The following is a 13,257-nucleotide window of genomic DNA, read 5'->3' as shown; positions in this document are numbered from 1 at the left end:
AAAATCATGTCCCGACCACTCACTTGTGAGGTGGCCTCAGGGGGGCCACGTCACTTCTCTGGAACCTCAGTCTTCCCATCTGTAAAGTGGGGATGACCTTCGCTCCTCCAGTGTTGCTATAAGGGTTACACATGATGAGTGAGGGCCTGCCACTCAGTCAGGGTCCAGGAAATGTCAGCAAAGAAAGAATGCTGTCGAATAGGCACACGACAGACCCTCGACAAATATTTTCTGATTAAATAGGAGATTGAATAAAAAGGAAATAAATAATCCCGACATCTGTGCTTTTATCATCTTAAAAGCCCATGGGAATTAGAGGCATTGGATGGGGTGAGAGAGGAGCGGGGTGAGATGTGGCATAATTCTTGGGGAACGGGAGGCTGAGAACATTCTTAATGACGTCAGCTCCCGTGTGCAGAATACATTATGATCTCAAGTGCTGCTGGCTTGCTCTGACATTGAGGCTTATCTGGGAAGGAGATTCAGACCTGAGTCCAGGGAGATAGATCTTAGGTTCCCCTCTTGCTTCTGCCTCCAGCCATTCAGGGACGTCTGGACAAGGCCTGTGTCTTCCCCTAACCTCAGTTTTCTTGTCTGAAAATGAAGATCCCGACACCAGGGTTCAGAGCTGCTGAGAGGATTAAATGGGCTTCCCTGGTGGCTCAAAAGGTAAAGCGTCTGCCTGCAATGCAGGAGACCTGGGTTCAGTTCCTGAGTCGGAAAGATCCCCTGGAGAAGGAAATGGCAACCCACTCCAATATTCTTGCCTGGGAAATTCCATGGACAGAAGAGCCTGGTAGGCTACAGTCCACGGGGTCGCAAAGAGTGAGTGACTTCACTTTCACTACTTTCATGTTGAGGGTTTGGTCCAGTAGGCTCAGCAAATGGTAACCATCATTCCCATTACCTAAGTTCATCACTGTATCATTTAGCTGTGGCCGTGTAATACCTATCCCTAAGTTTAGGAGCCTAAAACAAACACCGTTTATTTAGCTCAGGATTCTGTTCAGCATGTTGACAATTCAGGCTGGGCTCAGCCAGGTGAGCCTTTGGCTCTCCTCTTGTGTCTGTGGTTGGCCATAGCCGAGGGATGTCCGGGACAGGAAGCAGGTCTCTCCGCTGGCAGCGCAGTGACCCTCCCCCCACTCCCCCCCCCCCGCCCCGCCAGCTGCCCGCTCTGCCCTGTGCCAGCGTCAGAAAAGCCCATGTCTTTCTCAACTGGCTTCCCCGCTCCCTGCTCCAACCGCAGGCAGAGCCAGCTGCCCTCTTCAAATCCCTGCACCCTCAGGAGATGGAGACCAGACCCCACGTAGGCCAGCTGCATGAATCCCATTCACAGAACCACAGGAACCGGGTGACCTGCGTCCACCAAGGCAACCCGAGAGTCCCCACCCCCTCAGTCTGCAGAGGAAGGAAATACACACAGACCCCTGGACACGCGGGGGTCCTCTGCCCCTCCCCATAGGCTCGCCCCAGCTGTCCGCCAAATAAGCTCATTGAGCTATCCCCGAGGAGCTGTTTTAGACCATCACGAGCTATCGACAGCTTCTCCTGCCCACATCCAGTGAACGGGAGGCCGTGGCAGTTCCCCTTGATAGAAGTGCCTGGGTCTCACTGGTGTTCACATTTTGACTGGTTCCTATGCCTCTTCTCAGGTCACCAGCCTCCTGATGGGGGAGCAACCCCTGCAGTGCTCCAGGCAACGAGGACGTCAGGTGACAACCAGTCTGGGGACAGGCTTCTTCCATCCCTTGTGCCTTTACTGGCCGGGAGAGACAGGGTCTTGGTCTTATGTCCCCAACAAGGGGCACATTTTCCAGTTTCTGTTTATGGCCTGTGCCCCGCCATAGCCTGTGAGCTCCACGATGTCAGGGACCATGGCGAACCCCAGTTCCTCCCATACAGCCTGGCACATAGAGGGTGCCCGATAGCTACTGCACAGATGGATGGATGAAAAGTTGGATTTGATTGTGTAGAGCCTCCTCACAAAGGGCTTACTTCCTCTCCCCTTTTCTGAACCAGGAGTCTTTATTCCTATTGGCCTTGAATGTGAAAGTGGCTCAATCACATTCGACTCTGCGACCCCACGGATTACATAGTCCTTGGAATTCTCCAGGCCAGAATACTGAAGTGGGTAGTGTTTCCCTTCTCCAGGGACTCTTCCCAACCCAGGGATCGAACCCAGGTCTCCCACATTTCAGGTGGGTTCTTTACCAGCTGAGCCACAAGGGAAGCCCAAGAATAATGGAGTGGGTAGCCTATCCCTTCTCCAGCAGATCTTCCGGACCCAGGAATCGAACCAGGGTCTCCTGCATTGCAGGCGGATTCTTTACCGATGGAGCTGTCAGGGAAGCCCCTTGGCTTTGAGGTCTAGTAGAAAGGGTCCTGAGCACAGAGCCACTGGCCTGGGGCCAGTCCCAGCTTCTCTACTTCCCATGTGACCGTCACAGGAGGCGGCCATGTGCAGTGGGACCGGTTGTCCACTGCCCCCTCCAGGGGGAGTCGTTTCTTTAGACTATAATGTGAACGACTCCTCCTGGGTTAGTGTAGCGGGGCAGTCACAGCAAGTGCCTTAGCTTCTCCAAGCCTCAGTTTCCACAGCAACAGGGGGCATCCCAGGTGCCGGGGTATGATGGGTAAGGTACCCGGCAGCCGCTGCGATGGTAATGACAATGGGGATGATGACAGGGAAGGAGGCAGGTGCCAGGGTGACACGCCCTGCCTGCGTGACTGCTGGCTGCCCACCCTCACTCCTCTTACCACCCGGCACAGGGGAGTCACGCCCCGCCCTGCAGAGCTGGCCCAGCCCTTATTCCCAGCTCCTCCTCCAGCCAGGGTCCTGTTCATAGCACGCTTCCCACACTTGCCCTCCTTCCCTCCTCTCTGCAGCTCGGCGGGTGAGCTTGCCCCTCTCTCCCCATCCTCCCAGACCCAGGACTGGGACCCCTCCAGTCCCCCGAGACCCCGAGTCCTCCGTGAACCGGCAGGAAGAGGGGATCACCCTGAAAGCCCCAAAGTGGGCTCTCCCAGGTGCGTGATGCAGGGCAGGGGGCAGACCCCTCCACACCAGTCAGCACCTTCCTGCCCACACTGCACCCCCACCCCGAGGCTGCTGGGCCTCCCTGGCTCCCACCTTCCCTCCCCCCCTCCTCCCAGCCCCCCCTGTACTTCCAGCTCTTCCTGCTGGTGCCCCCACACCCCCAGCATCCTGCAGGAAGCCCACTCCTGTTCCCAGAGGCGCTGCTGGAGGCATCTGCAGTAACATTAGGGCGTGAGGGGGGGAGCTTGGCTCTGGGCCTGACATTCCCCTGGCCCAGAAGGCAGGTGCTGGGGAAGTGACCTCAGAGGGGGCGGCTGGGGGATGGGGGGGCGCATGCACGTCTCGCTGCCTTCTAGCCGCCCCTCCTGCCCCTCTGCATCTTCCCTCATGGGGCAGGGGGCTGGACACAGATTCCTTCCTGTCCAGCCGCAGCCTCATAGACCAACCAGCAGTTCCTGGTCTGGAGGCGCCAGAGTTCTCCAACCTGTGCCTTCAGGTCCAGGGAGGCCCACCCCAAGGGGATGGGGAATCCCCCTGAGGCCGAGGGCTGCCCTGGGAATCCGCTAACAGGAGCTCAGGGCCGTTTGATTCCCACAATAACCCTGGGAGTCAGGAACCGTAGTCCCCATTTCACAGATGAGACTAACAGAGGTGAGGTCACGGGGCCTGTCGCCCCGCGCCCCCTAGGACCAGCAGGTGTTCTGAATTTATTTGGTTTGGGCCGGGAAGGGGGCTGCGGGCAGAGGGGAGGATTGAGTCCTGCTGAGTGTGGCTGGAGGGGCGGGGGCTGAGTGATGAGCCTCCCGCCCCCTTTCCTGTTTGTTCCGCTGGCTGTTCATTATGCTACTTCCTTCCACAGGATGCCAGACGCCTTGGATGGGCCCCAGGGGTCCCCACAACACTCAGCATGAATCGTGCTGTTGGCAGCTGGGGGTTGTGTGCGTGCAGGTGTGTACAGGTGAGTGTGCAAGACTCCCCTACATTCACCAGAATACAAGTGCCATGGAGGTGTCTTTGCAGCTGTGTCCTCAAGGGTCTAGAACAGGGCTTGGCTCATAGCAGGTGTCCATTAAATGTTCATGGGATGAATGAATGAATGAATGAGCCCGCAGGTTCCCAGGGAGCAGCGGGTCTTCACCCCGAGGCAGTGTGACAACTTAGGTCTCTGTCCCTCTGCAGGGGGCGGAGGTGGTGGCAGTCCTGGCCCAGGAGAAGCGCTGGTGACTGGCCACGCCAGCATCACGATAACCCCCTTCGCTGGCGGCTCCTCGGCCTGGGGAACTTGCTCACCTGGAAGACCCCGGAGCAGGGGCTGGCGGAGTCTCTGCCTTGGAACAGGCACGATTGGGGTCGGTGGTGGGAGGCTCCGCCACACGGGCCTGGAACATTCCAGGCTGGCAGCCTTCGGCCTTTCCTGATACTACCGGCCACCTGCAGCTGAGAGGAGAGCTGGAGGTCCTACCATCCGGGAATGGGCTGAGCTCAGGAGGTGTCAGGGCCCGTGTGTGTGTGTGTGTGTGTGTGTGTGTGTGTGTGTGTGTGAGTGCGTGCACAGGGCTGACATGCAGAGGTACTCACCTATACAGCCATGCTAGCTACTCAAACACTGAAATATTTCTCTACCGGTGGAGGACAAGCCCCCAGGCCTGCTCCTAGGAGACCCTGCACCTCCCGCCAGTCCGCACAGAAGGCCCTATTCTGACCCAAGTCATGGTTGTTGTCCATGTCACACAGCGTCCAGCCTCCTGGACACTTCCATTGTCTCCCCCAAAACCCGGAGAACAAACTGGTGCCCACCTAGACCACCTACCTGGCCCCGGGAGCCGTGAGCAGGCACTGCCCAGGGGCTCAGCACCCAGGCATTGTGGGGGCCCTTTGTGGCCAGTCCACTGCACAGCATGTCCCCCCAGCCTGGGCATCGGTGGGGAAGATAGCAGCCTGGGGGTGACCCTGTCCCCATAGAAGGTCTGGCAGCCCCTCAGCTGGCCCAGCTCCTGGGGAGGGAGGCAGGAGGCCAGAGCCCAGTGTCCCTGCGGACATATGACCGGCCCTTGGGGACAGCTGGGAATTAGAGAAGTTGGTTTATGGTCCTTCCTCATGGAACTTCATGGGCCTGGGGGCAGGGGGTGGAGAAGGAGGTGGGGAAACTGGGTCCTGCCAGGAGGCAGGAGTGAGGCTCAGTGCTATGGTGACCGGGTTTTGCAACACCACCCTGGGTTCGTCCCGGGAAATCGGGGGGTGGAGAGCGGCTGTGGAGGCAGGGGAATGTCCTCTGAGTCAGCTCCCTGCTGGTCCAGGCTCGGCTCTGGCACCCTCCAGCTGCCAGGCCTGGCACATGCCTCACGAGGTGGGCATGCCGCAGGAAGCGGCCCAGCCCGCATCACTGTGACATCATCTCTGTCCTCTCTAAGGTATTTGCAGACACGGTTTTGAGCCCGCCCCCCACTCCCTGTGGCACAGGGCGTGTGAGGACGGGCTAGGTAGAACCTTCAACACTCCGCCACCCGTCCCCTTCACCTGCCTTGGGAGGTGGCCGAGGTCCCGTTGAGGTCACTGGTCAGCAAGCGGCTGGGGGACAGGAGCTATCTCAGGGGTCCCTTGCACCCCAACACCAGCTTCTCAAGACTCCCAGCCTCAGTCCCAGAGCCCCAGGCATCCAAGCCCGGCCCACCCAGATTTCACATTGTGTTCTCAGCCAGATAACGCTGTTCTGCTGCTATTCTTTGGGAGGAGGCACGCTCTGGGCTTTCTGGACCATCCTGGCTCTCCTATTCTGCCACCCAGGCCCAGGGGGATTGAGGAGCAGAGAGGTGCGTGGGGAAGAAAGGAGTTTGAGGTTTCCTAGTGCTCACCTGACTGCTGGCCCCACACTGGTGTCATCCCCAACTCTAGGGGCCTGAGGGTCCTGAGATAGACCCCAAGCAGGGGTCTGACACCCTCCTGCTTCCTTCTCCCAGGCAATCGGCTGGGCCCTCCTGCCACCCCCACGGGCATTACTGAAGGGCAGGGAAGTTCTGCCCTATGACCACCTCCTCTCCCCCATTGCCTCACAGGGCCCTGGGCTTCTTTGGCCCCGTCTCCTGCAGCCCCTTACCCTCCACGTGAGCCCCACACCCTCTGCCACCCTGGTCTCAGACAGACAGGACAGACGTCTGCTCAGCTGGGGGTACTAGGAGATGGGCAAAGCCCAGGGAGACAGTTGTTTGCTCGGGTTTGGGGTTCCTGGGGGCCCAGGTGCCTACAGGTTCCACATCCTTCATGTGACCTGAGCCTGGCATGACCCTGTCATCCTCCCAACATTCAGATGAGAAAAGCGAGGCACCAAGAGATGAAGAGGGTTGCCAGGGCTCGCGTGGCTCCTGAGCACCTGAGGTTCCTGTTTGAGCCCAGATCTGCCTGACTGACGGACTGAGCCCTTCTCAGGCCAGGGGACCGGCATTCCCCACCCCCAGCCTTGTGTGGTAGAATTGCTGCCTGGGCGCGGAGGGCCCGCTAAGCTGAACCAGACCCCATCCCTGTCCCCACACAGCTCTGAGTCCAGCTGAAGTACCAGATTCTCCTTATCTGGCCAGGGACCGCAGCCCTCAGCCAAACACCAAGGCTTGTCTCTTTCCTTAGCCTCTCTCCCCGCTGTAAGCCCACCGTGGGCAGGGGTAGCTCATGGGTCCCTTTGCAGGGCAGAGTGATGGTGGTTTGTTCAGTCGCTAAGTCGTGTCTGACTCCTCTGCGACCCCATGGACTGCAGCCCACCAGGCTCCTCTGTCCATGGGATTTCCCAGGCAGGAACACTGGAGTGGGCTGCCATTGCCTTCTCAGTGGGTCAGCTCCCTGCTGCCTTGCCAGTAGGACCACCCTCACCTGCAGACGGTGCAACCCAATGGTCAGGATATAGCTCCCACTCCTTTTATTTTTAAAATTACTTTTTTACTTTGTGCTGGATCTTCATGGCAGTGCACAGGCTTTCTGTCGTTGTGGCTGGTGGACTTAGCTGCCCCAGGGCATGTGGGATCTTAGTTTCCTGACTGGGGACTGAACCCACGTCTCCTGTGTTAGAAGGCAGGATCTTAACCACTGGACCACCAGGGAAGTCCCTCCCGCTCCTCTTAGCAATAGCAGAATGTTGAGGGAACTAGTTAAGCTCTTGTTCTTCATTGTCCTTATCTGTAAAATGGAGGTAATCGTGAGCATGCCCCTCACTGGATTGTAGTGAGCAAATCAGTGAACATGTCAGTGGGACTAGTTCAGAGTCAGGGTTGGCCAAGCACCAGCTATGCAGAACTGTCACTGGCGGGTCCGAGCACCTTCACCAGATCTTCCTGGGTCCTCCTTGATGGACAGCACGGCTCCTGTCCCCATTGCCAATAACCAGCTCCAGGTCAGGCACTGCAGGTCCATTTATACTTTCTGCTCCTGCCATGAAGGGATAGCAAAGTTTGCGGGTCTCAGAGCCATCCTGGGGGCTTCCCTGATAGCTCAGTTGGTAAAGAATCTGCCTGTAATGCAGGAGGTTCCAGTGGTCATGTATGGATGTGAGAGTTGGACTATAAAGAAAGCTGAGAGCCAAGGAATTGATGCTTTTGAACTGTGGTGTTGGAGAAGACTCGAGAGTCTCTTGGACTGCAAGGAGATCCAACCAGTCCATCCTAAGGGAAATCGGCCCCTAATATTCATTGGAAGGACTGATTGCTGAAGCTGAAACTCCAATACTTTGGCCACGTGATGCAAAGAACTGACTCATTTGAAAAGACTCTGTTGCTGGGAAAGATTGAAGGTGGGAGGAGAAGGGGACGACAGAGGATGAGATGGTTGGATGGCATCACCAACTCAATGAACATGAGTTTCAGTAAACTCCAGGAGTTGGCAATGGACAGGGAGGCCTGGCATGCTGCAGTCCATGGGGTCGCAAAGAGTAGGACATGACTGAGTGACTGAACTGACTGAACTGAGCCATCTTGAATTCTAGATTCTGGCCAGTTGCAGTCTTCCTAGTGGCTAAGCTAAGGACACCGTGAGAAATTAAAGCTATATAACTGAAAATTTTCCCTTTATGGCTTTGATCACCAGGAAGCTCAGAGGTAAAATTATATAGGGTTCAACTAAGCAACTAGAGCTCAAGGTTGGCAACTGCTTTCACTCTGCATTCCAGCTAGACTGATCACCTGTACTGAGCTGAGAAGGATTCAGAGGCTTCAATGAGGGGTATCAGCTGGAAGTATAGCCTGAGTACATCTAGGCTAAGAAAATGAGATGGGTGATCAACTAGTGATGTCTGCTGTGCATGCAGCCATGGGGAACACACTCTGTGCACACCATGCATTTGCCATCACCAGGCTGGGCAACTCAAACTTGTGTTTATATCGTTCAAGTCTATGCTTCTTCACTGTGGTGGCTGTTGTTCAGTCACTCATTCATGCCTGACTCTGCGACCCCTTGGACTGCAGCACGCCAGGCTTCCCTGTCCTTCAGTATACCCTAGAATTTGCTCAAACTCACGTCCATTGAGTCGATGATGCCATCCAACCACGCCATCCTCTGTCTCTCCCTTCTCCTCCTCCTCTCAGTCTTTCCCAGCATCAGGGTCTTTTCTAATGAGTCGGCTCTTCGCATCAGTTGGCCAAAGCATTGGAGCTTCTTCATAAATTTATTATTTTCTCTATTGTTTTATGTTTTATTATATGTATTTCCTTTGTGGAATGAGGTGGATTATAAAAAACAAAATAAAATCAGCTGGAATGACTTCACTGGGAGCCCTCAGCCCCCTGAGCTGGGTAAGAGCTCCAGGGGAATCCCTGATTATGGTAAACAGCACCTCGGAGTTTAAGGTTTCTTCAGCCCAGGGCTGTGTCTGATACCTCCCATGGGCCCCAGCTTGGATTTGCCTAGGGTTTTAGCCACAGAAAGCCTCTGGCAAGAATTTAATTAGGTTCAGATCAAGTGTTAGGCTGCTCCTAAGGTGTGCCCCCCCACTTCCTGGATAGACAAGCACTGTCTGCTCCAGGCCCACCCTCCAGCCTGCCTCTTTTTGGGGAGGGAGCATCTCTAAGCTACCTCTTGTCAGGGCCTGAGAAATGAAAGCGACTTGATTCAGGAATCACCTTGGAGGGCTGTCCAAGATGCTGGTTCATTCTCCCCGGCCCAGATCTGCTGCCTCTGATCTGCTGAGCCCTGGAATCTGCAGTTTCACCAGCTGCACCCCAGGGAGAGACCCACCAGCCTGGGAACCACCCGGCGTTCCACCAGGCTCCGGGGATGGGGCAGCAGCGCCACCTGGTGGCTCCTGCTGAAGCACCCTACCCACCGCTCTTCCCGGCCCCCTTAGGGAGGAGAGTCCCCCCACCCACCCACGCCCTCCTCTGCCTCCAGGGCCTCAGAGGAGTCAGAGGGGAGGAGATGGTGGAGCGAGTGACCTCCTAGAGGGGCCTTTCCCCCAGCCTTCCAGACCCACCGCACCCTCACCCCAGGGGACTCCCCGCGCTCAAATTCCTAAAGCAGCCGCCAGGGCAGAGCGTCTGCACAGCACCCCCCGAGCTTCGTGACGCTGGGCAGGGCTGTGTGCTGGGGCTCAACTTCCTTACTTGAGTAAGTACAACTAAGAGCTTCCTTTAAAGACGCTTCTTGAATCTTTCAAAACCTCCTGAATTCTGCACGTCTCACTCTATCACATTTCTTCAATATGAAAATGTTTCCCTCTTTTGTAAACACACAAACAAAAACAGATGCTCTAGAAAGAGGCAGAGTTTACTCTGTGGCTTCACTGACTCACCTCCGCAGTCAGCCCACTTTGGGTCACTTTCTGGGGGCACTTTCTGGGGTACCCTAGGGGTACCATCTACACCTGTTTGAACACACACATCAAACGGGTCAGAGCCAGGCGTCACACTTCTCGTGTGCCAGCCTGAACGGGGAGCCAGAGGTGTCCCTAAAGAACCCCCTGTCCTGGGGACGGCAGGGAGGCGCTCACCACTCTTTCCCGCAGGCCCGGCCACCCCGTCCACATCAGCTCACCCCTTTGGTCCTCCGCCCCTGCCCTCGGAAGCAGCATCTCCACCACGGCAGGCTGGATTGTTACAAATCCTCTTTAATAATCGGTCATGTGTGTTTTACAGAACTGTGCCCTGGGCCCCTTCCCACTCCCCTTCAAGGCACAACCTTACCCACCCATTCCCTGGGGGACAGAGGACAGGAGAAAGCAGCCTTGCTTCCCTGGGCCGCTCAGGATCCTGGTGAATGCAGGGCCAGCTCTGTGCCACACTGGGAGGGCTCACCCCCTGCTTCCCTAAGCGGCCCAGGGCCAGTCCAGACCTTCATGCCCAGGCCGCCCCCTTTCAGCCCAGCTCATGCGGGCCCTGCCCTCACAGCGTGGCCCAGACTGGCCTGAGCTGCTTGGGTGGGGCTGGGTCAGGCTGGAGAAGGGGTGCCGCTCTTATGTCAGGTCAAGCCCACCTTCTCCCACTACCTCAAGGAAAATGGAAAAAACAAGGACAGAAGCATCAGAATGGAAGCAAAGCTGACCCACGCAGTGGGCAGTGACAACCCAGGGTGCCTTATCCAAACCCCCCCCCCCCCCCAGTTTTTAACACACTTTCTCCCATACAATATATACAGCCCCCAAGGCAGGTAGAAACCCAGCCCACCTGTGCAGGGAGCGTTTCCTTTGGGTTGCTAAGACAACCCTGGCAGACAGGGAGTGTGTGGAGGAGCCACAGAATAGCTGGAGCTTAAGACTGACAGCAAAAAAGCAAAGGAGAGGGGGTTCAGGCCCCAGGAAGCCCCCCCAACTTCCAGCCAGCACGGGACGGACAAGGGGTCTTGGCAGTGAGGTGGGAGGCGGGCCTGGAGCGGGGGAGCCTAGGAGAAACCCCTAGGAGCCCTGAGGTTGGGGGGACAGGCAGGGAGGTGGGGACAGTAGCCGCCTCAGTACTTGGGGACCTTGCTGTAGTCTTCAGAATGGACACGCCGGCATAGGAACATGGATAGGAACATCCCCAGGAGCTGGGAGGGAGAGGGAGACAGTCAGAGGCGGGACCCCGGAGGAGCATCCCGCAGTCGGGGTCAGCACACAGGGCCTGACCTGCACAAAGCTGATCCTCAGTTAGAGCCTCAGGACCAACTCAGGTGGCAGAGGGCCCTGCGAGGGGCAGGGGTCCGGCCAGGCTTACCACGGAGCCTCTAGAAGCTGAGGGGCCTCAGCCCGCCCCTCCCTCCACCCTGGATGTCTGCAGAGCAGGGCCAGTCTTGGGAGGGGGCAGCCCGGGGGCGGGGGTTGGAAGGGAGGGGACCCAGACCTCGATGACAGCGACGCCCACACACACGCCGAGGATGACGCCCAGGTTCTCCTGCAGCCAGCCCTGCACCTTCTCCATGCAGCCCTGTGAGCAGAGAACACAGCCACGTCACCCCACGATGGGCCGCGCCACCCCGACACGCAGGGTCACCGGGGGCGGGGGCCACCCCCAGCCCGGAGGTCCGGTGGAGCGGGGTCTGGGTGGTCCTCGAATGGACCCACTGATGAACACAAAGATGAAGGTGCAAATGACAAGCAGAGGAATCAAAGGAAGGCAGGAACAGCTCTGCGAAGAAAGGTCGATGTAGCAATGGCCCAGGTGAGGCCAGGGGCCAGAGGGTCTGAACCCACCGCGCCCCGAGCCCCCCCAACCACAACCACCCACGTACCTCCTGATACACTGGCCAGTCCTCAGGGTCGTTGCCGCTCTGGGTTCTGTTGCCAAAGGGCGCCTCGCAGAAGCCCTTCTGCGGCAACGCGAGGGCGTCCTCCTCATCACTCTTCTTGCAGGAACAGGGGAAGGTGATGTTGGTGCGATTCATGAGCTCAGGGTTTTCTGTCCAGTTGAGGAAACTGACCCAGCCGCAGCACTTCACCTGGGCGGGGGATGGGACAGGATGCTCAAGCCCACCGCCCACTCAGCTGGGGGCTTCCTGGACAGGAGCTCAGGTCTGCCCCCCGACTCCCAACCCCGCCCCAGTCTCAGCCAAACTCCCAGGATTAGAGTTTAGGTTTCACTTTGGCCTTTGTGAGCCACGAGGAGTTGAAAGGGGCTCTCAGGATACACCATAAACTATGAAAACAGCAGGAAACAAAATCAGAAGCAGCAAAAATATAAAACAACAGAAGGGACGGTCAAGTTGGAAGGACATGGGTGTGCAGGACATGAGGAGGGCAGGTGGCACACGACTGGGGGTGTGGGGGCTCGAGTCAGGTTACCGGGGTCCAGTTCAGTTCTGCCACCTTCTAGCTACTCAGCTCTGGTCAAAGTGCTAACCTCAACTTTCCCATCTGGAAAATGGGGGAAACTAACTAACTCCCTAAGTCGATCTGTTACGAGGATGAAATGGGGCCAGGCAGGCAAGGCCTCCAGCCCAGGTCAGAAGGGCACAGCAGTTGCCCAGGAGAGGCCGGTTCCACCTGCACATGCTGGAGCTGAGGTTCGGCTCTGAGCTTCTCGGACGCCAGAGTGAAAAGGGAGGTGCACATCTGCCTTTTTAGAGGAGAAAGTGCTCAAGATGACCCTGAGGCAAAGAAAGCTCGTGAAGGGGACCCCGAGAGGCTTCAGATCACAGGCGGGCTTGAATTCCCGACTTGCCGACGGGACCAGGATCTCAGGGGCGAGGGCTGTGTCCAGAAAATGCCCCTGAAGGCAAAGCGGAGTCGGGAGTGGTCCTATCGAATGCGGGCCCTGCCCTGCGCACAGGCAAGTCACTGCACTTCTCTGCGCCCCAGTTTCCTCATCTGGAGAATGGGGTGATGACAGCCGCTCCGCTAGGGCTGAAGGGCTGGCACGGGTGAGCTGCGTGCCACCGTGCCCAGCAGGCGGGCACTCCCCGCTCCTGCACGACAGCCCGGTGGCCAGCAGGGGGCGTGCCAGGCACACGCAGGCGCTGCCCCGCTCCGGTCAGTTTCTCACTGAGGATTTATCTTCTACCTTGCTCTTTTCTTGCTGGCTGCCTCCTCTCCGGCAAGAAAGGCTGGCACCTCCGAGGGGCACCCACAGCCCCTTGCACACCCAAGAAAAGTGAGGCAGCGTCTCTCGGTCGCTCTGCAGCAGGCAGAGCCCTGCTCACCAGGGCCCCCTGCAGGACACCCACTGTGTCTCAGTGCCTGCGCGTCCTAACTGAACATCACCACTCACAGGCCACGTGATAAGTGCCTCGGCCTCGATAAACTCATGGCAGGTGAGCATGGATCCCATTTTAGAGAT

General features: G+C 57.6%; 1 protein-coding gene across 4 annotated transcripts in view; it reads right to left on the bottom strand.

Annotated features, from left to right (window-relative positions):
• Positions 1 to 10,098: 10,098 nt before the first annotated feature.
• The window catches only part of CD82 (CD82 molecule), a 54,885-nt gene continuing 51,726 nt past the window's right edge, over positions 10,099 to 13,257 (bottom strand). For all 4 annotated transcript variants that reach the window (XM_061152265.1, XM_061152266.1, XM_061152267.1 and 1 more), the window contains 3 exons: positions 11,714 to 11,920; positions 11,326 to 11,409; positions 10,099 to 11,032 (listed from right to left, as the gene is read on the bottom strand). In XM_061152265.1, coding sequence (XP_061008248.1) covers positions 10,955 to 11,032; positions 11,326 to 11,409; positions 11,714 to 11,920 — 369 coding nt within the window. In that variant the 3' untranslated portion in view covers positions 10,099 to 10,954. The remainder of the gene's footprint in view (positions 11,033 to 11,325; positions 11,410 to 11,713; positions 11,921 to 13,257) is intronic.

Source organism: Dama dama, chromosome 1, assembly GCF_033118175.1.
Source record: "Dama dama isolate Ldn47 chromosome 1, ASM3311817v1, whole genome shotgun sequence".
NCBI classification, from domain to species: domain Eukaryota; kingdom Metazoa; phylum Chordata; class Mammalia; order Artiodactyla; family Cervidae; genus Dama; species Dama dama.
This window is presented reverse-complemented; position numbering and strand designations above follow the sequence as displayed.